Source organism: Rhinolophus ferrumequinum (genome assembly GCF_004115265.2).
Source record: "Rhinolophus ferrumequinum isolate MPI-CBG mRhiFer1 chromosome 15 unlocalized genomic scaffold, mRhiFer1_v1.p scaffold_54_arrow_ctg1_1, whole genome shotgun sequence".
NCBI lineage: Eukaryota > Metazoa > Chordata > Mammalia > Chiroptera > Rhinolophidae > Rhinolophus > Rhinolophus ferrumequinum.
The window spans coordinates 9,224,600-9,250,754 of NW_022680357.1; the positions used below are offsets into that span (position 1 = coordinate 9,224,600).

The 26,155-nt window shown below is 41.5% G+C and overlaps 1 protein-coding gene across 1 annotated transcript; it reads left to right on the forward strand.

The window, feature by feature from the left end:
* Window positions 1-1,243: 1,243 nt before the first annotated feature.
* HAPSTR1 (HUWE1 associated protein modifying stress responses) lies at window positions 1,244-26,155 on the forward strand. The gene is made up of 4 exons (XM_033101836.1): window positions 1,244-1,903; window positions 2,487-2,567; window positions 11,510-11,785; window positions 23,744-26,155. Exons 1-4 carry the CDS (start codon window positions 1,678-1,680, stop codon window positions 23,986-23,988), a joined length of 828 nt encoding a protein of 275 aa, XP_032957727.1. The 5' UTR covers window positions 1,244-1,677; the 3' UTR covers window positions 23,989-26,155.

Below are 26,155 nucleotides of genomic sequence, written 5' to 3' on the forward strand. Positions count from 1 at the left end.
GTCTCCAAGCCCACATGGGCTCATGACCCCGCTGCCAGCGTGTAATCTAGAGGGCCAGTTTTACCTCTGTGCTGTCATCGTCCGTTTACGTGGCTGCTTCTTCCCCAGATCCTGAGCCCCAGGGGGAGCCCCGGGGCGGTGACCCCAGTGCGCAGCCCCCCGAGTCTGGCCTGCCTGGCCGGCAGCGGACTCACAGACCCAGTCCGCCGCAGGGGTGACACGCGTTTGCGCACGGCGGGTTAACGAGTTAACGAGAGGTCGGCGCAGAACTTTCCCCCTGGAAGGGGGCCTCCTACTCAGCGCAGCCACACGGGTTCCGGCGGGAGGAGGCGGAGGCTGGCGCGTGACGCAGGCACCCGCACGTGGACCGGGAATGTGCTTTTAGGGACAGGTGCGGGGGCTGCCACTCGCGAAGGCGCAAACGTGCCCGGGCCTCCCGTTCGGGTTTATTCGATTTCGCGGGTGGCTGGGCAGCAGCTGCGGTCTCTAGAGACAGTGTCCCCCGAGGGTGCCGGGGTGCTTGCGGGGGTGTGTGGGCCGGAGAGGCCCCCCACGTGCTCCCTATCACGAGCTGTGCGCGTGCAGGCCGCTGGAAGGGCTCGCTAGCTTCGCAAACTGGAAGTTTTTTCTTTGGGCTCTGAGACTCAATTTGCCCGTCTTAGAAATAGGATTCTGAAATAAACGAATAGAGAAGCACTTTGCAGACTTGGATACAAGTTGGGCGTTTTATTCACTGTCTCCACTTTCCCTCCTCCCTTTGGAAGCCCAAGGGGACAGACTAAACAGACTATCACCTGCCACACCCCTTCGTCCCAGCGGCGCACTGGCCGGACCCGATTTTGCTTCTCCTGAAGCCTGGAAGCGCCGGAAGAGCCCCCGCGGGGTGCGGTCGCTGGGCCAGGTCACGTGACTGCCGCGGAAGCCCAGCGGCAGGGGCAGCCAGCAACTGCGCATGCACATCACTATTTTTTTTTGTTGTTGTTGTTGGTTGGCTCCGACGCAACCACTGGCAGCTCCTCCCCCTCCTCCGACTTCATCCTTCCTGACATTCACTCCCTTTCCCCACTTCAGGCAGACACGCAGAGGAACCAATCACAGTGCTGTATTCAGACACCGGCACGCGGAACCGGTCGGATCGGACCAATGAGGGTCCTCAGAGCGGGCGCGCCCCAATCGGGCAGGGGATCTGGGGCCAAGTGGGCGGTGCTTCTCAGTCAGCATGTGGGCGGGGGAGGGCGGGGACCAGCAGCCGCAAAGGCGTCGACGGTGCCGGCGACGACGTTCCTCAGTCTTCGGGTTTGCCCCAGCTGCGCAGGCCGGCCTGTGCGGAGGGCTCGGTTGTCACCGGCGGCGACCCTAGGGGGTCCGCGGCGCCATGGAGGGGCGGTAGTCGGCCTAGGAACAGCGAGGCGTGGGCGGTGGCGGTCATCCGGTCGCGGCGACCTTCAGCGGGGCCCAGGTGTGGGGAGGTCCGGGGCGGGGGTCGTCCCGGGCAGCGCGGGGCCGCGGGGCGGGGCTCGCAGGCCATCGGGGAGCAGGAGGCCTGGGCTGCCGCGAGGAGCTGCCGCCGGCCGCTGGACCCCGCCGCCGGGCCACTCGACGACGACGCTCCCGCGGGAGACCCGCCTGAGGAGGACGCGGCGGCGGCGGCGGCGAGGCCGCGGGAGGCCGCGGAGGATGGAGGAGCGGAAGGAGGAGGGGGAGGCCGAGATCCAGGAGCACGGGCCCGAGCACTGGTTCTCCAAGTGGGAGCGGCAGTGCCTGGCCGAGGCCGAGCAGGACGAGCAGCTGCCCCCGGAGCTGCAGGAGGAGGCGGCGGCCGCGGCGCAGCCGGAACACAAGCAGCAGAAGCTGTGGCACCTCTTCCAGAACTCGGCCACCGCTGTGGCCCAGCTCTATAAAGGTGAGGGCCGCCGCCGCCATCTTGCCGCCGCCGCCGCCTGGGCCCCGACCCTCGGCCGAGAGCCCCGGGGCGGCTTGCCCGGCTCCGGCCGCCGCCCCGCCGCCCCCTCCCCACAAGATGGCGGCGCAGGAGGCAGGTCCTCGGAAGGGGGCACTCGAGGGAGGCCGGTGGCCGACGCGGGGGTAGCTCTTTTTGGAGGCGGGCCCGGGGACCATCCGCTGCCCAGGTCCGGCACCCAGGCGCCCCCGGGCCGGAGAAGGCAGGGGAGGAACCCCCAGTCACAAAATGGCGAAGGGAGGCAGCAGGGCCGGCCCCATTGTACCCGGAGCGGGCCTCGGGGCGGGGACTGAGGGGGCGCCTCCCTGCGCAGCGGCTCAGCCCCGGCCTGCGCCTCCGAGGCCCGCCGCTCCCCCTTCCACCCCGCCGCGACCCCCTTCCTGCCATCCTTCCAGTCACTGTGGGATCCCGAAACCCTTGAACAAAATGGCGAAACCTAATATGGCCGTTCCGGAGTGATTGACGCTCAAATAACATTTCTCTCTTTGTCTTTGTTTCTTTTTCTTCCTTTCCTTCCCTCTTTCAGACCGAGTGTGTCAGCAACCAGGACTTTCTCTCTGGGTCCCCTTCCAAAACGCAGCCACCGCCGTCACCAACCTCTACAAAGGTAAAGATAACCTTGCGGCATTGCCGACGTAAGGGGAAGGGCAGCCTGCGGCAGGGTTTAAGTCCTGCGTTCCGAGTGTTTTGGCCACCTTGACCTGCACTGTGACTGCCCGAGTGTTTTCTGCTTCTGAATCTAACCACTAATCCTGAACATTTCGTAACTTAGAAACTTCGGTGGTGGGTGGTCTTCCTAGATCACTCAACAGATTTTCAACGCGGGGCGTTTTTGACGCTCCGCCCCTCCCCCCACACCTTTGGTAATGTCTGGGGGCTTCTTTTAATGTCATTATTGAAGGGGGGTTACTGAATATCTGGCAGTGCACAAGACAGCCCCCTTTCCTCCCCCCCTCCCATGCCCCAAATGTCAGTATTGCCAAAGTTGAGACGCCCAGAGCTGGAAGACGGGGTGAGAGGAGGTTTTTGTTGAAAAAGAGAAGAAAGAGTTTATGGTTTTGTGGCACAGAGGTGGGGGGGAGCTTGTAAGAACCTCGTGGGAAAGATTCTTGAGGTAGACAACTTACAGCATGGTAGTTCATCCCGCGTTTAAGTGTGTTGAAAACTAGCTAATTGTCATAACCTGTGCCCACAATAGCGTGTTGCGCTCTCCCAGCAACTTCATAAAATGACTTGAAAACTACCCTATATCTGCTTGTGTGTTGTTGGCAGGAAATCTGTTATCAGAGTTAATAGAGTTGTGTTTTATGGCAGTGCCTTTCTGGAGCTAATTTCTCCCCCCTGATGACATGAAGATAAGTAAACGTTCTTGCCTGTTGTGCTCTCAGTGACAGTGGGTTTGCATTTTGTGCCTTGCTGATTTTGAAGATTTGGAAATTTGGATTTGCGTTTTGGCAGGGTTTCTATGGACAAAAGATTTGAATTTGACTGTTAATCTTAGTAAAAAATGTAATTAAATGCTTTCAAACTTCTAGAAGCTGCTGACAATAGTAATGGAACTTTGTGCATTTCAAAGTTATCACGATAGGTTGAAGCACAGGTGGTGGAACGACTTGATTCTCAGATTCTTATTTTCAGATTCTTTCTTTTGTGGAAGAATATGCACATGATGGTAGCATTCTATAAGAAAAATAGCCCTTACTGTGAAATTTCTTGGGTTGAATTTGCAGTTTTTGGGGACAGTAATTTGAGCATGGAAACTGAAACCGGTGGATAGAATGTTAATTTTAGGGAATGAGGAATGAATAGTCCAGGCTTATCAAGAAAAGGGAAACATTAAATGGTGCCCCAGTGGTCAGCTTTGATTTTACATAGCTGAGTTCCTTAAATTTTGACTCCTAAGTAAATTTGCTTTAACATCCATCAGTGAGGATCTCGGGCATTCTTTGGAATGGCTCTTGGTTTCATCCAGACAGGGAATTTTGAAGTAATACTTGGAACTCATTTTTTTCAAATACTCATTTCTTGGGGTATAGTGTACAGTGAATTGATCCTTTTAAGATGTATAGCTTGAGTTTGACAAACATGAAATAGACTATTTCCCCATCCCAATCCCTAGCAAGCATTGATGTGATTGCTGTATATATGGTTTTTCTTTTTCCATAGTGTCAATAGTTAGAACAGTAGAGTTGTAGCCTTTTGTGTCTGGCTTCTTTGACTTCCCATAATGTTTCTGAAATTGATCCATTGAGTTCACACTGCATTAATAGTACTGTAGTACCTTTTGTTTTCTTTTGCTGAGTAGCATTCTGTTATATAGGGGTACCATGGTTTATCTCTTTGCTTGTTGAAATTAATTTAACTTTTTTCTTAAAAGGAAGGCACCACATATTTAGCGCCTCCTATGTGCCAGGCTTTTTTTTTTGCCTAGGCCATAAAAAAAATGTCCTCTGGCTTTTCTGTTCAGTTTTTGGTGCTATTGTACACTCCTAGAATGTATCCCTTTAGGACTAAAGTTAGTAATTTTCTTTAATGCTAACTCTTCACATAAGATGGGCTTGGAAGCTGAACTTTGAAATAATCTTGAATTTGATTACTTGATTTAAAAATGCTTATAATTTCCTAGTTTGTTCAGAAAACTTAATGAGAAGCATTCAGGTTTTTAAAAATAAAAATCACATGAGGTTCTTGCATTATTGGAAGCACTGGATTGTTAGAGTGAACTAGTCTTATTTTATATTCTATTTTTGTTAAATGAAATGCATTCCTTTTTACCTGATAGAAAAAAAGGTAGTTGTGGTTTGTGGAATTTGGTAGTGTAGCAACATTATTTTTTATCTGATTTTAAGGAGAGTGGATAATGTTCTGCAGAGCCTTGTGTTCTGCAGAGCCTCAGGTTCTTCCTCTTCAGGGTGTGGTGTTCAGAGAACACAATTCAGCTATGGGAATGAGATACCTTAAATAGAACTAATAAAATTAGCCAAGGTAGTGAGTGTCACAAGTGGATGCACAATTAAGTAGTGGTAAATTTAAATCACTTCTCACAGTTCTGATTAAATGTTTAAATGTAATTTACGGGGGGAAGATTTTGGGGATCCCTTTAAGTAGGCAGTGCTCCTGTATTTTGTATGATTAAGCGCTTACCTAGCAAGCAAAAAGTGGCTCATTTTTCAGGTTGGGGAAAGGTTGGTACTTTCACCAGCTTCTTCATAATCTCTAGAATGAGCACATTGGAAGGTCACATTGAGGTAAAAGCCTAACAGAGGGCCCCTTTTGATTGCCTGTGGGCTTTTGAAAAATTGAACATTTAGTTAGTTTGGTTGGAATGTGGCTGGAAGGATTTGGAGGACAGTTGTGGTGTTCAACCTCAGTGTGGACAGAATTCAACAAAATGGAGTGCATGGTTCTTTCTAATCCGCAAAGTGTAGGACCAGAGTTTGACATCCTTTTTTTTTTTTTTGTAAAGGGGAAGAAAAATCCTGATTGCTAGTTTTTGTTTTTACTTTGACTTGGTAAATCTAAAGAGGGTGATGTTTGTTCAGTATTCAGTCATGTTGTGTCTCCCTTGCCTAGTACATTTTTTGGTATTTGTAACTAAAGGGAGTGAAAAGTTACTGAGGTCATTTTCTCTGGCCTGGGTTGGCTTACCTGGGAAACACTTGGTCAAGCCTGTTTCCTTCTTAAGGGCCCCCCATCCCCCTTTTTTCTTGGAAAAGCGGTTTCAATCTCTGTTTCCTGACTCCTCATTAGGGAAGTACATATTCTCCTTATCTAATTCCAAATTCCTTCTGCTTGGGGCTACTTGCTCAGTAGAGAGGTTGGACTGGTTGTCCTCTAGGACAGACAGGCCTTCCCGGGGAGCCTCACATGGTCAGGCTGTGGTGAGTGCTGATGTCCTAGCTCATCAGCAGCCCCGATGAGCCATGCTTGATCCCACCCTGTAGAGTCATCTCTTAGCTTGTTTTTCTTTTATTCTTGTTTTATGCCGTGCCTCATTTCTTTGTCCCTTTGTGTTTTAAAATTGCTTCTGAAATTTTCGTTACATACTGACTTACACCACATATGTTGAGAGCTTTCTCTTGGTGTGGTTTATAGTAAAGATGTTTCTGGTCTCTCCCTGAACAGCATTTGAACTGGAGCAGTGCTTGGGGAAGGCCAGCATCTTCATGGAGTCTACAGTTAGATTGTCTGAGTTCAGACAGTTGTTACTGTTACTACTTAGTGGTAAGATCCTGGAGGCAGATAATGGAGCAAGATATTTCCCCATTGTGCGCCTTCATTTTCTCAACTGTAAGTGGGGATAAATACCCACAACTTAGAGTACAAGCTCTTAGTTTAGTGCCAGCATACAGTGAGTATTCAAGTGTTCGAGTTGACTGTTGGAGGTCAAGTTCTATTTTTCAGATGTTTCTGGCTATGGGCAGTTCTCAAGAGGAAGGGAAGATATTTTGGTTTATTTTACTGTCTTCACTTTTTTTTTCTTGTGTTGGAATAAGCTTTGTGGTGTATACTTGCTTTCTTCATTTTTTCCCCCTGAAAGGGCTAAATGTAGATAGAATTTCTGAGAAAAATAGTGTGATGCCCTTTAAATCCTTATTTTTAAGATACCTTGATGCCAAAGCCTTTTATAATACATTGCCTCACTTCAGTGTGGCCATTTTGGACTTACACATAAACTGAAAGTGAACTGAACATACTGAAAATTTGTGGGCCAAGTGGTGAGTGATGTCTAAACAAATGGTCAGAAAGAGCATATACTGCCTAGAGACAGATAACTGGAATTTATCGGTTCCTTAAATTTTGATTTTTTTTTTTTTTTTGGAGCTGGTTTGTGTTTGTCCTTGCTGCAAAAAACTATTATTGAGTTTCAAGACTTTATTCAAAACACATTTGTGTGGGTCATAACTAGAAATACTGTCTTAAGTTGTATTAAACTTATTAATACAGAGGAGCAGTAGCCTCAGTTACTAATATCATTTTTAGATTATGTCTAAGTTTTTATAGAAGACAGTCATTTTCTTATGTGTAACTTTTCTGTAAAAGGATGTTTTGGCTGCAAATATCAGAACAATACAAGGCTGGCGTCACTGGTAGGGACATGGATTGGCTCCTCTATAACTCAGCAGGTCAAGGGTGGGGTTGACTGAATGGAGTGGCTCAGCTCCCTGACTGTGCAACTCTCCACTCTGTGTGCATGTACATGCATGTATGAGTTTTGTCTTCAGGCTGATTTCAGTGTGTTGGCAGCTCACATCCTAGGGCCACTCATGGAAACTTAGAAGAGTCCGGAAGCTTCCTTTCCCAGGAGCTACTACCGTGTTTCCCTGGAAATAAGACCTAGCCGGACAATCAACTCGAATGCGTCTTTTGGAGCAAAAATTAATATAAGACCCTAACTTTTGCTCTAAGAGATGCATTAGAGCTGATTGTCTGGCTAGGTCTTATTTTTGGGGAAACACAGTAGCAAATGACTTATGTAGTCTGTTGGCCAGAGGTGTGTCACATGCTTTTTCAGTACCAGTATCTATCATAGCCATGGTTTGGGGTTGATTAGGACTAAACCACATGTTCCACTCCTTGAGCATTTGTAGTGGAAGCTTCCCCTAGAGCTATGCAGACAAAAATTGGGAGGAACTTCAGGAAAGGGAGGAGGAGGATTGGATGCCAGGCAACTGTGGCTGCAATGATTCTTCCTTGGTAACTGTCTTTGGTTTTGTGTAGTAGGTGAAGATTAAGTAAATATGTAAGAAGCTAGAAGTTAGTGCCTAGTTTTGGTACTACTTAGTTAGGGAATACATAGGAGTTATTTTCTCAGGACAGTTGGAAAATGTTTCATTTTGGCTGTGACAGATCTTTGTTTCTAATGAAACATTTTAAATATCCAATCCATCCCCGCCTCACCCCGCATGGCAGACATGTCGGTTAGTTAGCACAGATTCATTCAGTTAAGTTCAAATATATTGTTGTCATTTGTATTCCTTGGAAGTGTTGTTTTGAACTAACAGTATATTCTTCTGGTTTGTAGACCTCTAAGGAGAATGGGAAATGGCTTCTCTATTGTTAAGGAAAAAATGCTTTGTAGAAGGAACTTGGTCATTTAACCTAACTTTGGGCAAGGGCCCCTGAACTTCAGTTTCAGTTCTTTGTTTATGAGACTGGGATACCTGCTCTGGCTGACTCATAAGGTTTGTGAGCATCAGAAAAATACTGGAATCTGATTAATTTTGTCAGTATATCATGTAAGAAAGTTTTGCATTTGGTCTTCACCTCAAATGGTGATTCTTTGCTTGCTGTCCTCTGCAAGAGGTGGGAGTATTAGACTGCTAAAAATCTCGTGAGTTAATTTTCAGCTGCTTATCTAAAAAGCATTTTAAAAAATATGAAACATGGGACATCTACTATGACTTGCAGGAGCCAGTTTGTTTCTTGAATGAGGAAATTATGTGTTGTGCTTAAAGGTTACATTGCCATTTTGATGCCCTAACCTTCAAGCTAATGGCCCTTTTCCACAGTGACTTTGGTGTCAGTAAGATAGTGTTGGACCCGAGACTGTCCCCACTGTTTCTCTGTACTGCACTTCTAGAATTTGGGTGTCTGTGTTGTCAGGGTTCAGATTTATTCAAAGCAGTCTTTAGCTCAGAGCCTTCAGGAGGCCATTCTTGTGTGTTTATTATCCAACTGGCCACTAAACTAACCCGTGATTACATTAAATCCAGTCCAGTCATACCTAAGATTCTTCAGTAAGCATTTAGGTTTCTCCTACTTAGTTCAAGTTATGACAGGAAGGTTTTATTTTCAACCAAGTAAAATTTGAAAGTCCTAAACATAAGGACTGTATTTCAAATGTTTTACTGTCAACATGAGGTTTTCTATTTAGGGAAATAACTGAGATTGGATTAATCTGGGTGGTAAAGTAATTGGATTTGGTTTTCAGGATATGCTGTTAGTGATACAAAACCAAATTATGCCCGGGGAGTGCAAAAGCCTGTACCAGAAGACCTTAAATGTTACAGATGCTTTTCTTGTGCTGTTTCTAGTCTGTAAAAGTCAGTGTTCACAAGATGCCTGATTTTTAGTGTGTTCTTGGTTGGGTCTAATGTTGAGACTTGTGCAGAATTTTTGAGGTGAAAGGATCGGTCAGTTGCATAAAATTTAAAAGAAGTTTACCACTTACTAATATAACTGTCTTCCATCTAAACCAGTGAATACTAAGTTTTCCAACTTTGTTCAAATCTGTGATGAAATCATCAGCCCCTTGAAGATCTAACTTTTGAGGCTTGCTGGTGCTCTCAATCAAAACACACAAAAACTTTCCCGAGCTCTTTCTTCCCTGGATGGTCTTTTTTTTTTTAAACCACCTCATGGGGTCCTTTCCTTTTTACTCTGGGTGTTTGTATCAGGCTTAGTCTTTTTTTGCTGTCTGGTTTGCCAGGTGTACATTTACATGCCTGCTTCATCTTTGTACCATTTAAGCCTTCTTCAGGCTTGTTTCATGTATCCCTTTCATATTTCCACTTTTTTCCCTTTGTACTTCCAATTCTGGACCTACCTCCATTTGGTTCTTGAAAAATAAAATTTCCTTAGTCATTCTGCTTGGAAAGAGAAACTTCTCCAGTTATGAGCTTGATTGTAACAGTTCTTTCAGGTGTAGGGTAGGTTTGTAAAAAACTGTTTGCTTCTAGGTTCACATATTTTTTGTTTCTCCTCTGTTCTGTGGTCCCATGAGATGGACTTGGTGTTTCTCACTGACTTGATTTCTCTTAAAATTCTTCCAGCTCTTTTCAGAATCACTTACGATCTAGATACAGCTTGACAAGTTCATCTTAAGAGTTTATCTATCTCTCTGAGGGTGACTTCATCTAAGTCTTTTAAGACTTAAGAGATAGGAAAGTGGTGTAATATCCTCTTCAAGGCCACCACGTTTAAAATAGGGAGTTCATGCTTCCTTTATATGAAATGAGAAATCAGAAGACAGTGATTCACATTGAACTTGGCCATTATTCACCTAGTGTGACACTGGAGAAATTCATTCCTGAGCTGCTTTTTATAGCTTTAAAATTAGAATAATCTACTTTCTCAAACTTGTCAATGGAGTTTAATATTTGCAGGAGTGCTCCCATGGACAACTTCCATTTTTCTTTTTACTTTTTTAGCAATACGGATTGATGATCTGCTAAGGAGTAGGACTTGTAATAATGTTCTGCTTGTGCTTGCCTTTTGCCATCTTTTTTAATAATGCAAATTCATGCAGTTTGGGAGCCTTGTGATGTCTGGTTTCTTGTCTTTATTTCTGGGAAACAGCTCTTCATTGATTATTGCTCTTCCTTTCGGAGTCTACCTTTGTAGCACACAAGGAATTTTAAAAAATCAAGGCCAGGAAAACTAATAGATGAATGATCGTGTTACACAAGAATTACTGTTTTTACAAAAGGTCTGGAGATAAAGGAACAGTCTTTAATTTCATTAATGATAACACTGGTGATTTTCTGCTAGTAGTGAAGCTCAACTAAAAATAAATTTGCAGTGACTTAAATTTCCAATTACTATTTTTTCAACTGTGTAAAACCCTGAAGCGCAGGGATCGCTTTATTGAAAACTTGAGTTCAGTATTTACAGGGAGATTGGGAGGCCAGTCTGAGAGATTTTAAGGCAATGTCTTTTGGGAATGGAATGGTTATGAGTTAATGGAAAACTGTTGGGAACTGGAAGCAGAATGAAAGTGTATGTAGGGAAACGAGTATAACTTTTTGTTTCCACCGTGCTGTTTGGTAAGTAGTCAATCAGAATTTTCCTTATTTCTAAAATGCCTGCTGCTGATTTCAGTATGTGTGTTCCCAATCCTTGGCACTGAACCTGTCAGTAGGAGTGCATGTCTGAAATGACATGGAGAATGATGGTGAGAGTGGCCTGAGTGATTTGCAGTATTTAGTTATCTGTTGATGTTCCTATTTAGAATTCATGATAATTCACTCTTTTCTGAAGAACCACAGACTCTGGAGCAAAGTCCCAGCTCCTGTATGTATTATTCTGTGATCTTGGTGGAGTTATTCAGTGCTCAATATCTGTTTCCTCATTTGCAATAAGGAGATAGTAGTACCGCTCTCAAGGTATTCGTATTGCCGTTTTTCTCAGGTGAAGCTGAGTATAGATAGTACTAATAAACGTTTAATAATTTACCCGTTAGCGTTATTAAATAAGCTATCTTAATTAGGTTGTTATAGCAAGCTTTTTAAGGGAATAGCATTTTAAAAATGGTAATTCAGCTAACAGTAAGTAGTCTCTGTTTTTATGTTTAAAAAAATTTTACAGAACAAGGCAGAAGCTCTAGGACTGTGTGAACTGTAAACTGAATTTAGACCATTATTAAATGTCACATATAACATTTCAAGCACAAACGAAATACAATGTGGTTTAATAGATTACTGATAGAACCCCATACTTTATGATATTCATTTTGGTTAACTTGTGAAATGGTTTTCTTTAGAAGAAAATGCAGCATTTCTCTACTGATTATCATGTGTCTTTTTTCTTATTCTTTTTTTCTAACAGAAAGCGTGGATACTCATCAGCGAAGTTTTGATATTGGAATTCAGATTGGCTATCAGCGACGCAATAAGGATGTGTTGGCTTGGGTTAAAAAGCGCAGAAGAACTATTCGTAGAGAAGATTTGATCAGCTTCCTGTGTGGAAAAGTTCCTCCACCACGAAACTCTAGAGCTCCCCCAAGACTGACTGTAGTGTCCCCTAACCGAGCTACTTCAACGGAAACTAGCTCATCTGTAGAGACTGATTTGCAACCCTTCCGGGAAGCCATAGCTCTGCATGGTAAAGCCGTTTAAACATATTTCTTTGGAAAAATGGTTAAGAGTGTGCCTGTGGATCCATTTTCACATTTAGGTTTAGGTCCAGATATATTGTCTGTTTTTTGTCTATTATTATAGTAACTACTTGCTCTAGAAATGTTTAAATAGAATGTAAGCTAAGAACTGATATGGGCAGTTTTTGAATGTTAGCTAGCCCATCCTAAAAAATGTTTTTAGAAAGTTAGTTTGAGCTTATTGGTGTTACAATAACAGAATCTTTTGCAACATGATTAGAATTTATTGCTTTGCACCTATATTGTACATGTTTTCTTACTCTTCTGAGTCAAAGAGGGAGTTGTTGTTTTTAAAGAATTCTACTACATTAATAATTGTCTGGAGAGCCTGGTTAACGACAGGCAAATAAGGCAGGTAATTGTTGGGCGAGTTCTCACGGGAACTCCCTTTGACACCCTGAGTTACTGAGTATGCCTGTAGAGGGTGAGAGTTGACCCAAGTGGGAGTGGACAGATGTAAGAATAATGACTTTCCTTATGTCTTTTGTCCCTTAGGTCCTTGCTATTAGGTCCCTGATAGTGAGGACAGGCAGAGGACAGGTCCATCAATATCTCCCCAGGCCAGACACGCCATAAAAAGGCATTCTTGGATGATAGGCTTAATTATTACTGGAGAAGCCTGGGATATGTAGTCAATAAGTCTGTTGTTGCTTGTTGCTTTCTAATACAGACTTTTTATTTAAAAGAACTGGGAGAAGTACTTTTATAGGACAACGTTTAATACTGTAAAAATAAAGCAACAGAACAAGATTTGGTTGAAGCCAAGGTGAAAACATGGATTGTGCAAGTGACTAAGCATATGTGATTAGTGAGTTAGGTCAAGAGTCCTGTTAAAAGTTAACCATTTCTGGGCCATAGTGTATGTAGGTCATCTAAAATATTAAGTAATCGGGTAAGAAAAATAGTGGGATATATGCAAAAGGCTTGTATATCTTTGAAGCTTTAATTCTTACAGAGATGCTTGTTCTCTCTAGCAAATCTTGATTCTTTACCTTAAAACCCCAGTAAGAACATAGGGTTGGAAAAATGTTGGGTTTTTTTTTGCCCCTCCTGATTGTGAGTTGATAAGTTAAAAATACAAAAACATTGCAAGAAAGTCCATGATGTATGGATGCGGTTACTTAAAACTGCTTGTTGTTTCTAATGGAATAGTTATGCCATCAGAACTTTAGAAACTCAGGTGAAAAACAGATTGTTCTGTTTCTATTGAATTACAGAGTTTCACATCTTTTACCATTAAGTTTGGAAAAATTGAATAGCAGTATACATAGATTGTGAGATTAATTTTAATGCATGATAGTATTTGATGTAGTAGTCTTTCCTTAAGCAGTCTGCTTTTCTTTTATCAAGTAGATTTATGATTCATTCCACACTTACCTTGTTAAAAGTGTCTTTTTTCTGTATTATGCTATACTGTAGACAATAGTTTTAAGAAACATCAGTGCCACTCTTGTTATAAAATCGTAGTGCAGTTGTATACATTGTAAAAAGGGCAAGCCAGCTCCACTCCCGAACAACTATATCCTCCAACTCCCCTTACATTTCCTTAAATTGAAGCTGCTCAACTTGTGATTTTTTATTTTCCTGAACTTGGGGAGTTTTAATGATGTAGTTTTAGGAAAGGACTCGATAATTTTGACTTATTTTTAAATTGTGAGGGTTTAGGAAAGTTCAATTACAAAGCTGTGTAGGAAAATAATCTTTCCCGTCAATAAATTGACCAAGTAGTAGTGTCAATCCAGAATATATTGGAGACTCAGTGTACTCTCATTCCTAGGGTTCGTGCATCGAATTAATGTAGTGAAAACAATATGTTGTGGTGAAGTAATAGGACCCCTTGGAAGAGTATACAGAAACATAAATTATACTGAGTTTTGTGCTCTAGTGATTTTAGAGAACATCAATATATTGAGGATAATGCTAGTCTGATTTGAGTATTTAAAGTAATTTGAATGATTTCTAATGATAGGTCATTGTTAATTAAATCATGCAGCTTAATGACTATAATAAGGTGTCCTGATGATCTGAATCGTCTGTAAATTGAAGTGAAAATTGTTCAGGTGATCTTTTAAAATGTATTTGGAAACATTTTAATTAGGTACATACTTGTCAGAATTCGGTTTTGCATATAATTTGCTGAGCCAAATCTATGAAATGTGAGGTCAAATTGAAGTCCTGGAGTTCTACATTGGAGGAAGTTAAATTCATGAAGTTGTGGAGTGCAAGAGGGGACACAGGAAATGAACTGGTATATTGAGGCAGACCTAAGTTTATAATCAAAGCAAACATGAGTGTAGGAGGTCACATGGATTTATTCTTTTCCACACACCTCACGTATCCTTTTTTACGAGGATATCCCTTTATAGTTTTTTCTTTATCGGCTCCTAAATTCTCACTTGCACCAAACACATCCAGATATACCTAAAAAAATGCCCTTTATTTGAAGAAAAAGGGCAAAGATGTAAGGTATTTGTAGGGTATTTCATGTAGACGGTGAGGATGTGATGATCCTCTTATCAATGCCCTCAGCAGCCTTAGTCTGAGTACACAGTTTCAATCAGAAGTACATCAATTTATGGTTATCAGTTTCAATCAAAACTGTCAAGTCATGGTTATTGAGGCTTAAAGAATATAATCCAGTGCTTTATTTTGGCACTTGTCTGCAATATATGTTGCTTATTTTCTGTGTGCCATGGGATCTAGTCATCTGGGTATTAAACTGACGGAGAAATCAAACACATAAGCATGCGCTAAATTGATTTCCTTGTCTTTGCCTTGTTAATCCTTGTCTTAAAATAAGAACATTATTAGAAATTTACTGAGTGCTGTAGTAATACCTGGCACCTCCTTTTAATGTAAACAGATTTCAGATAGATCCAAATCATCTGAACCATTTTGTGGTTCTCTGCCTTTCTCATTATCCCTCTTTCTAGTTATCCTCTCTTTTCTAGGATTTTCCTTCTTTTCTTAGATGACTTAGGCCTCTCTGACCTTTCCTCAGGTTCTTTCACTGACTTGCAAGCACCTCAAGTGCCTTCTCAGTTTTAATGTCCACAATCTATACTTTTAGTTTAGACCCTCAGTCCTGACTGCCAAACGTGTGTGCCTCATGGTCCTCTCTCTGTTGGATGTCTCTACCGGGTGTCCCATAGGCATTTGTTTTACACAAGGTTTCAAACGACTCATCATTCCAGCCCCAACCACAGCAAACACGTCTTTTCCTCATTTAGCTATTCAGCAGATGTATACATGGCAGATTCTGTGCAGTGTCTGGCAATATATAAATGCATGGAGTGCTTCCTTGTCTGTTGAGGCCAACATACTTGGATAATTTATTTTCATGTCTTGAATGTGGTATGTAAGATATTCTCGGGATAGAAAGGGACATTTCACAGTGCTGCTTGGCTGTGGGTTCTGAGAAGGCTCTCTGGAGGAGATGAGCCCTGGGCTCTTGGAATAATCTCCTTCCTGCTTGTTTCCCAGTCCTGAGTGACCCATTTGCCAGTCTGTCTTTCTTGGGGCCACTGGAGTGATCTTCTGATCTAGTCACTCCACCAAAAAAATCACCTTTGTTTTCCTGTGGCCTGTAGGGTGAAATCAGAAAAGGCAGGGCATTGCAAGGATCTTGTGATTTGGTCTTGACTGGGGGTCAGGTTTCTTAGCCATACTTTCATGCTGTTTTCTAAGCTTTTCCTTTTGCCTGTTCAGTCTCTTTTGTGAGGAATCTATCCTTCAGTTTTCCCCATTCTCTCAAGCTTTCCCTGAACTGTAAGTCTGCTCTCCCAGTTCGAATTGTTTCCATGGCTATCCCTTCCAGTAAAGTGGGGCTACCTTAGGGCCGGGGCCTTGTCTTACAGCTTCTGTCTTTACTGGAACCTGGTGTAGAGGTGTTCTGAGATTAACACAGGAGTTCAGAAGTCTATTATGTGAGTGGATGCAACACTGTGGGCAGAGAACCTTTAGAAAGCCTGAGGATGGATACAGATCCCAAGATAGCAATAGGGATAGAATGTAACGGATGTACGTTAAGAGTGCTACAAAGCAAACTCAAATTAGAACAACTGAGACTGGGAGTGTGGCCTGAGAATGATTCACCATTAGAGCTATTTTAGTGTTTACTTGGTGTCAGCACCCCTGCTAAGGAGGGTCTCCTTTAATCCTTACACTTACCTTGGGGTCATTGCCATTTAACTGGTAAAGAAAGGTTTATTTGGTTAAAATCGAACAGATTATTAAGTGGTAGAATAGCTACTCTAAATCTGTCTGGCTCCCAAGGGCATGCTCTTAACCACTATGCCTGTGTATTTGTACATTGGGGTTTCTCTCCCCCTTCCCTTGGTAGGCCTGGGGAGTAGGGTGGGAAAGGTCTCCAGGCTTATTTTTTCTCTTCCAAAAACATCAGAAAATACATGAGTTTTGTATCTCTTATTGGTGTTTTTCCCCTGTAAGTGAATCTGGATCAGTAGTTTTGAAGATCGGTAGGCTTTGTGACCTGCTGTATTTGTTTCACTTTAGTAGGAAGAGTATTTATTTAGGCTTTGTATATAGGCTCCTTTCCCAGTATGACCTTGGGCAAGATGGTTAACCTCTCCAAGGCAGTATTCTCGTTTGTGAAAGGTGACATACTTTGTTTCTGAAGTGATACATTAAATGAGGAATTATGCGAAGTACCTATCCTACAATACTGTAAGTGTTCTCTGCTTGAGAGGAGGAGGACTTCTGGTTAGTTCTAAGCCTTATGAGTGTCCTCTTTGCCTCTGGATGGCATTAGTGCAAAAATACACCTGGAGCTTCAGTGGCCTTTGAGCATACTTTTCCTGTCCCTTTTCAATAAGGGTGGCTTTTTAAATTGCAGCAATCACTCCATAGGGAGGGGGATAATTTAAAACTTACTATTAACTACTTACATTACTTGCTAAGATCTTGAGCTTGTTTCATGTTGATAATAAACCAGTGAGGTTGGTGATGTTCTCTCTCTACTGAATGGAGAGAGAGTCTGAGTTGGCTGTTCCAACTGGTGTCTGGAAAGCCTTTGCTTGATATTGGTGTCTTCATTCTAAATTTGTTTGCCATCATGGAAATTAGGTGAAAGGGTCCAGAGCAAGACTGGGTCATATGTTCATGGAGGGGGAAGAGGGAGACACTGTATGGGAGAGGAAGCAGGACGCCAACTCAGACTTCACTCATTTGATAACTTGATTCAAAGCCTTGCTCTCACTCAATTCATCTCATGGATGGTCTTGGTAGGTTTCTGGCCCTGGTTCAGACTGTTTTATAAAAATCAGAGACACTTGATTTTTGGTTCCAAAAGTCATTTTGATAACATTCTTGACTGCAGTACTAGAAAGCAACCCCACTGGGCCTGTGTTGACCCTCTCTGTAAAATTCATCAGTTCAAACTCAAAGGCTTCAAGCACACAGGGTCTAGTGTCTGGTGGGAACCATGGCTGTCATTGGCACTTAGTGTTAAAATATCACCTTGCCCAGTTTTAAATTCCTTTCATGTTTAAAACAAGTTCAAAAACAGTGGGCTACTGCATTTGCTTGTGTAAGTGCTGAAAGGGACTTAGGCAAACACAGGCAGTCTAACTTTTAATATAATATTGGAAAATTTCAAAAAGAAAAAGGTTTTTCTTTTCTTTTTTAAAGAAAACTTTGTGAGTTAAAAGACTAGCTCCTTAGTGAGTGTTGAAGTCTGATGTCTTTTTGGTTTGAAAACTTTTTTTTGGTGGATGTATAGTGTTATGAATTCTGATTTCTGCAATTAAAATCCTCCCGAGGAAGCTGTGGTCATTTAAAAATACTCTATATTGTTATTCTGTATTTTGCCTAGCGTTTACTGAACATAGTAAATACCAAGCACTCTGTTAAAGGCACTTATTGGTAGGGAACAGGTGATACAAAGATGAATCAAATAATCTCAAGGAGTTTCTAGGTGAATAGAATTACATTAAACAGTTTGAAGTATATATATATAAGCCCAGGCAAGTATATATGCAAGTCCAGGGATGACATTGCCTTAGGAGTTAATGGGCTCCATTTTTGCCTTCTTTTGTCTAACAAAGTCTTTCTCTGGGCTACGAGGAGACCCTAAGTCATTTAAATCATTGAGTTGCTTGACAGATTCTTAGATCTGGATAAACTAACTGGGTGTAGGGTCTGATAAGAAAGTGCAGTCGTTTGAAATTGTGGGGTAGACGGTCAGATAGGAATTTTTACCTAGAAAAAAATGGAAGCCAAATTCCTCATTTGTGCCATGCTCCACACGTAAGACTGATACCTTCTTCCCCTAGAGTTTATGGACAACTCCGATTCTAGGCAGCTTGAACCAATAGGGTTTTCTTTTTCCTTTGAGCGCAGGTTATTGTAGCTTTTGTTATTGTATCATTTATTCTTTGGCCTGTGTGCGCTGGAGTGGTACTGGAAGTTACCAAATTTTGGTGAGAACAAATCTTCCTGGTAAAATTTCCCAATTGAGACCCAGAACATTTAAGAAGAAATTTAAGTAATTGTGCTTCGTTCTCTTCCTCTCCCTCTTTCCTATCACTCTTCGTTCCTTCCATTTATAAAGATGAATACTAGAAACAAATTTTGACGGCTTAACTAACTTAACTAGGTGTTAGGTATTTTTAAACTAATAATATAGTATAAAAGAAATGCTTTGCAATTTTCTGTTGCAGAGGATTAATTGGAACTGACCTGTGGTGGGGGGGGTTCTAGTCCATCCGTCTTACGAAATCCCTTTATCTCTTGCCCACACTCCTAGCACACTCCTAGTGTGGAATAACTAGATTCTTAATAAATGCTTGTTGAATGTCGTGGTCTGCATCTTCCTGAAATAACAGAACTGTCAATAGTTATTTAACAGTAAAATGTTTTAAAAACTTATTTGGAACATAAGATGTAAGAGATTAATGCACCAAAGCAATCTCATTTCTTAATTGTTTAAAATTGGTTATTTCAAAGACTCTTTAATTCCTCTGAAGGCTGGAATTTCTAAATTATGCCCTTTGTTCAGACCAGCCTGTAAGAAAAAGAGCAATTAAGGCAATTAAGATAGCATTAAAATTTTTGAGGAAAAGTTGGCATTTTTTACTTATTAAAATTAGATATTAGTTATTGAAGTTTCTGGAGGTGCAGGACTTAATTAAAGCTCCAATATCAATGATACAAGATTGTTTTGAACTTGCAGTAAAATTTTGTTGGACTTTTTTTCATCGAGGTGAAAAAGGAGTTCAAGTAGCCATGCCTCAAAGCCAGTTTACTCACCTAGTACTTACTTAATAATCCATTGGTAGTCGTGAAGCAGTTTAACATTAGAGTTTAATCTTTTCACTAGTTTTCTGATTTATAAACACTAATTTCTTGGAAAATTTGAAAATTTCCGAAAAGTGAAAATTCAGTATCTTGTTATCCAACTATATACAGAGATAAATGCAGTTAAATGTTTGGTGCATTTTCTTCCAGTCTTTTTTTCAATGTGTAAATATTAAAATTATTTCATAGTTGAGATCATACTGCATATATGGTACTGTATCTTGCTTTTTTTTTTTTCATTTTAACGTCGTGAGCATTTTTCCCATGGCATTAAAACTGTCTTTGAAAATTGAAAGCATTTTGGGCTGTCAGCATAACTGAAAATGTTTTCTTGGTGTGACACATGTATCTTTGTAATTGGTTTGATTTTAGTGTGCTTTGCTTCAATAAAAGTTCAGTATTACAATTTACAGATTGGGGTGGGGAGTGGTATCTACTTCAAATTACCAAAATCTTCCTAGTAGGATTCCTTTTTCAATGATTGAACTCCTCCGCTGGTGCATTTAAAACACCACATTTACACACGTGTGCTTCTTGATTAAAACCTCAGAACACAACTTTGTGCAAAGGGAGTGGTAACCATTTGAATGGTGCAATTCATTTCAATGCAAGAATGCCAGTTTCTTAGGGTTCCCTGTCAGGATGTTAACCACTTTGTTTAAATCATGGGGATTTCAAATCCCCGCTTTCTGCTGGAGATGAGAAAACGGGTGGAGCAGATCTGCAGAGGGTCCTGAAGCTGTGCTGAGTGGATCAACAGTAATAACAGTCTGCCTTTTCTCCTCCAGGGCTAGCCCTCTGCTCTCACAGGGCTGAAGTGGGTGGGAAGCAAGTAGACAGTATAGTCGCGGCCTCCAGGCCAGGGGCTGCTGGGTGGAGGAAGGGAGGTGGATTGGTTCTGCATTTGCTCTTTCTCTGCCTATATGTGACCTAACTATGTGCTGGTAAACTGGAATCACATGTAATTCTGCAACAGGATTTTCTTAACTACCCTAAGCATGAACTTGGTATGAAAATAATAGTTTTGTGCTACTTTTAACAATTGATCATGTAACCTAGATTCCTTTAACCTGGACTTGTAACTTTGTTTTAACTCCAGTGGGAGCTTTCTTTTCAAAGTATGATTAAATCATCTTAATCTCCCCCACCCCCCAACTCCTTCACTAATCATTTAAAATGGATACAGAAACTTTAAAACTGATTAAGTTTATCTTGTATTAAGCAATTGAGACTTCTCTGTCTAATCATACTACTTGTTCTACTGCTTTTGTCAATTGATACTCCCCTAGCCCTTTTGAAAAAGTGTGTTTTTGGTAGAAATTTAAGTTGTATGCCCTTGGGCTGTACAACTTTGTTTTTAGTTCTGAAGCATGTTTAGATTCTCTGTACTTGTATAGGCCTGATTGTTCATGTGGTTTAGCTAAGGTTTCCTAAAGCATCTTCTAGTAGCTGTCACTGGTTTATAAAATAAAATTTGGGCTGTTTAAAATACACATATTTTTTGGTTGTTAATCTTGATTTTTTTTTTTTTGACACTTGTGAAGTCTTTTTTTGGGGAAGATTAGATAAACTTTGAAAAGAATTTTCACTGCCGAGAGTAGGTAATAAATAGGTCCTCTTGCACACTGATTTTACTTTTGCTGTCAAACTAAACTCCATACACCTAACAGAAAAAAAGATTGTGGTTTTCTGGAAGTTCCTGGGGAATTTTCTAATGGTCCAAATTGATGTTTACACTCTTCTTTTTCATGGAGAATGGCAGTTGGTGTGCCTGTTCACTTCTGATGGAGTGGCTTATGAGCCTTGGGTATTTGTCCTTAGGTGTTAAACATACTGCCATGGAACTCCTACCTTAAGAGGGGCCTTGGTTGGGGTGGGGTTTCTTGTGTTCTTTTTGTGGTTTCAAATGATAAAGGGCATCCTGACTTTAATTACTGAAGTAGCCCAGTTTATTGCTGAAGGCCCAAGTTTCGCAGTATAATTACCTTAGGACTTCCTGCATTATGCAACAAGTATGAAAGGGTTTATCGTTTAAAGTATGTGGACACCTTTAGTAGTATGTTATGAGCTTTGAGATTAGAAAGAAAGAAGGCACAGCTCTCTTCAAGGAGTTGACAGTCTTGGTGAAGAACTTTAAAAAAATGCCAGCGATTTGAGAATTTCTAACTTGATGGCAAAGCTTTAAGTGAAGAGAGCCACCCGAGTTTCTTTCCTGGTATTGGAGAGGTGAATAAACATCAACAGCTTTGGATTTCAAAATGAGGGGTAGGACTTGGAAGCATTTTTTCTTTCTTTCAGAATTCAATGAATGTTACGTGCCAGGCATTGTATTAAATTCATTAGATAGAGATGAAAAGACACTGTATAGAAAGAATCGAATGATTGTACTGCGCTGTATAAAATGAGCTTGAGATGCTGCTTTTCCTTTATTTTTAATCGACCTGTGGGCTGGGGAAGCAAGTGCAGTTCCTTTTGAAAATGTTAAGTTTGAGATGTCCAACAGGCAGTTAGAAAAATGGATGGGGTCCTTGAGCTCAGGAGAAATGTCTGCTCCTGTGGCACCGATTTGGAAAACGATTGGTAAGCGGAGGGGTCAAGGCTAATCACCAACCTGTCAGGGGCAGAAGAGACGCCCGCAAAGGCCACTGAGGAAGGAGCGGAGAGTTCCGAGCAGGAGGGAAGAGGAGCCAGCAAGAGACTAAAAAGGAGAGGTAGGAGAACCAGGAGAGAGATCTCAGAGGGGAGGAGGTGACGGAGGAACAAGTGGGGAGCAGATGTCGAAAGCGAGGTGTAAGGCCAAACCATTTTAAGGACCTGCAGATCATCTGATGCAGTCTTCTGGGGGTAGGAGGGAGTGAAGAGGGCAGGGAGAAGAACTGTTCAAAGAGCTGGGACGTGAGGCAGGCCAGGGCCTAGATCCTCAAGCCACTTCCATGCTAAAATGATTGCGACTTTAAGAGGGGGCAGAATAACAGTGACTAGGAATATAGAATCTGCATGAGTTGGAGTCCCAGATCTTGCTTAGTAGCTCTGTGACCTTGGGTGACTTACTTAATCTTGATTTTTCAACTACAAAATGGAGATAATACAGATGTCGTAGGGTTTTTGGAGGATAAAATTGAAAAGTAGTTATTGCTAGACATGAAGTCTCCAATATTAGTGCGTGTATTTTATTATTTTTTAAATAGGTGCTAACCTTGGAAAGGCGTTTAGTGCTTAGAGGGACACAATCAGATTTCTTCTGGCCACCAGTGGGAGGGGTGCATGGATCTTCTGCAGAGAGAGCAGCGAGGGGACTGGTTGGTTAGAGTAGTTTATGGGAGAAGCGTGGGCTGCAGAACATGAGCAGCATATGGGAGGTGGTTGAGACTGGGTTTGAGAATGTTCACAGATTATTTGGAGAGAACAGTGTCCGAGGGAATTGGAGAGATTGGATGTGGTAGGAAGCAGAATCTGTTTTCCAATTAATGTTCAAATTTAAATCGTATTTACAGGGCATAAAACTAGAAAGAATGGGACCCCACGAAATCAACCTCTAAGCTTATGTTAAGTCCTATTCTTTGGAAACATTGATTATACCAGATCGTGTTATATAAATTTAGTCAAGCAATAACAAAATCCCTGTATGAAGCTAGAATAGCATAAGGCGAAATTTATAAGACAGGAAAACCCACTGTTAGCGATGTTAGGTTTTTCAGTTCAGTGCTATAGTTTGTTTCTTGCCTCACGTGCCTTTTACAGGTTTATCCTGAACACTTAGGAGTGGAACATATGTTTGCTTCCTTAACTGTTCAAGAGTCTAAGGAATGAGTGTCCAGCAATGAGTGCTGGGTCTATACTGCATTTCATAACTTACCCACGAAAGCAAAGCAGCAGGATTTTTTATGCCACCTTTGCCCTCGCCCCTTCTCTAAAGGATTATAGACGATAATGAGTTAGGCTGTCCTAAGGGGTATCTGCCAAATAGAGGTCAGACCTTGGGTGATCATACAGCTCTTTTTGTCTAGGGCAGACTCGTTTTGTACTTCATGTCCAGCATAATTTTTAATAGTGACCTTTTTCCGGGTTTGGCAGTGTACTGTTTTGGGTGATAAATTATGAAGTCACCTTATCTAGAGATGTTGCAACAAGCCCAGTCAGGCCTGCAAATAATTGGTTGTGCCGCTATGTGCACCTGTGCTCACACACCCACACCCACATCAGGGGGATCTGTTGGAATGGTGACTCTTGATAACCAAAATGTCCTGTTTATAAAACAAGTGCCTCCTGTCTTCAGCTGTCAAAGAGAGTAGATGGGAGGATTTTATGATCTGTTTATACACCTAGTATGGTGCTTGCCACATAATAAGCTTCCAGTAATTGGTAGTTAACCAATATTGAAAATATTGGTAGTATTACAAATAAAACCTCTCAGGTCAAAGCCCGATGATTCATTTTTCCAGAATAAAACTGAACTGCTCCTTGGGGCCCCCTTACAAGGAAAACAGGCAGACATCTTTTGACACTATGACAACATTGAAAGTGAAGTGGGTTACTTTCAAGAGGGTTCAATAATTGAGCAACTCTAAAACCTTTTTTCTTCTTCCTAGGTCTTAGTGGTGCAATGGCTAGTATAAGCGTGCGTTCGAGTACCCCAGGCTCTCCTACACATGTAAGCAGTGGATCGAATGCTAGTCGAAGGAGAAATGGACTCCATGATGTCGATTTGAACACTTTCATATCAGAAGAAATGGCACTCCACTTGGACAATGGTGGAACTAGAAAGCGTACCTCAGCCCAGTGTGGCGATGTCATTACAGACTCACCAACCCATAAACGCAACAGAATGATCTAAACCGCAAACATTTTCACACCCACCATGCTGCTTGAAAGCCACTTGATCCTCAACATTTACTATTATTGCAAAGGAAACATGAGGCCATCTTCCCTTGTTCACTGTTTAAGACAAGTGAATTCTATAGTGGTTGCCATAAAAGGAAGTTGTAGGTATTGACAGTAGATGCCTCTTGTAACTATGGCTTTCTTAAAACTTATAACCCTAGCAGAGGACATCAGATATCGTGTAGTCGTTAGCAAGATCATCATAGGCAAACATATGTATCTGTTCCAAGGCGAAAAGTGACCTTAACTGTATTTATTCTCAAAGGGAAAGGAAATAATCAGATGTTTATTTGGTTATAGAATGCTTTTTTTCTTTTTCCTTTTTTTCGTTGTCCATTTCCTGCTGTTTTGAGTATTTTGCTTCCAACAATATTGCCAGGTTCCCAGAATTGTCTAAAACACACGATTTGGCTTCTTTGTCAAATCTCTAGCCTTTCATTTTTGTAGCGGCACTGTACCATGCACCTGGTTTCTATATAGTAACAGTGTGCAACTTCTAATTATTGGACTATGCCCTGTGTTTAGTTTTCACAGCACTTGCTGATTCTGGTGATTGTGTGATGTACAGAGGTGCTATGATGGTCATGCAATTAGTACTAAATACTGAACCAATACACAGAACTTGACTGGATTCACTTTGTGTGTGTTAGTGCTCTAAGAGTAGCAATATTACTAAATCTCCCCCAGATTCACCCTGTAGGCTTAAACTCTTCAGTTTAAAGACAAGTACTACTTCCCACACAGGGTCCTATCCTTCCGGGAAATGTTAACATGTAGACAGTACTCAAGGTGGCCTTGAGTTCATGAACTTTGAGAATGGGCTTCCTTTTTGGTTTAGTATTTGTGAAGGGAGATGGATGGTGGGAGGGTATTCCAGTCTTTCTGTCCTGTTTATATTTTTCATGAGTGCTCTACTTTGTGCAATTTCCATTGGAGTGGGTGAAAGATAAAAAAAAAGTCTTTCATCTGCTAATAATGTGATCACCAATAGCAAAACCCAACTCTCCGGTCCCTCTCCTAAAAAATGCAGTTTGGAATCTCATGGAAAAGATGGAATCGCATGGAGGTTCTCTAGATGTTAGGTAGACCTAAATAAAAGTTCTCAATAGACTCCTCTTTTGAGTAAATATACGACCTCTTGTAGCTACAATGTTTTAAAGCATGTTTCATCTTCATTTTTAATACCTTGAACTGAATGATAGTCTCTCTTAGATGAAGAACTGATGTCAGCCTGCCAGGTACTGTAATTTATTCTATCATATTATTATATAATATATATCAAGTAGGACAGTGAAAAACGTTTCCTTGCAAACTTGTAGTCCAGTATCATTTACTTCCTGTTTTTATCCTTAAAACACCATTGCGAATCAGCAAGGGTTTCCAGTAATTTACTCACAGCACATTGTTAAAGTTTGCCATTCTTCAGCCATTTAATAACATCTTTATGTGAGGAAACTTAGTGCTAAGTTAACCATAATATTCATTAACTGGGTGGGATGTGAATGAATGTTAGAAATGTTGTGCGAACCGAAGTTCTGTATTCATTATCGATATAGCCCTTATTTAAAAAAGTCAGTTCCATACTAAAACTAGGAATGAAAGTGAGGTATTTCTCAATTTTTGCAAAAGTGGATCATTTTTTGCTTGAATATAATAGGAAGAATTATAGCAATTTGTCATTTTACCTGAAAACGGACAAGCCTCTGTATTATGAATACTTTCAAGCTTCCCTTTGGAATATACCAAGAAATGCATTAGAAGTTATTTTTGTTTTTCTGTGGTTGTAAATTTAGATTCTGGAATTGGGGTTTGGTGGTGTATGTGTTGCTCACAAGTGGCCAGAACCCCTATTCCTAAAGGATTTTGAGATTGAGGAACACATATTTACTCTCCCCTTTATGCCTTGGTTCTAGTTCCTCTTTCCAAATTGAGTGACAATTTTTTTGGGTTGTTTGTTTTAGTTGGTGCTCTGACGCTTAATCTCAGTACCCTTTACTCTCGATTGTCAAATTTTGATAAAACATGTGCCATTTTCTTTGGTAAGAGAAAGCAGGTCTTAATGTCTGCCAGAACACAATTTATATGCCTTATTGGCTCCATTAAACTTTTTAAAAACTTCA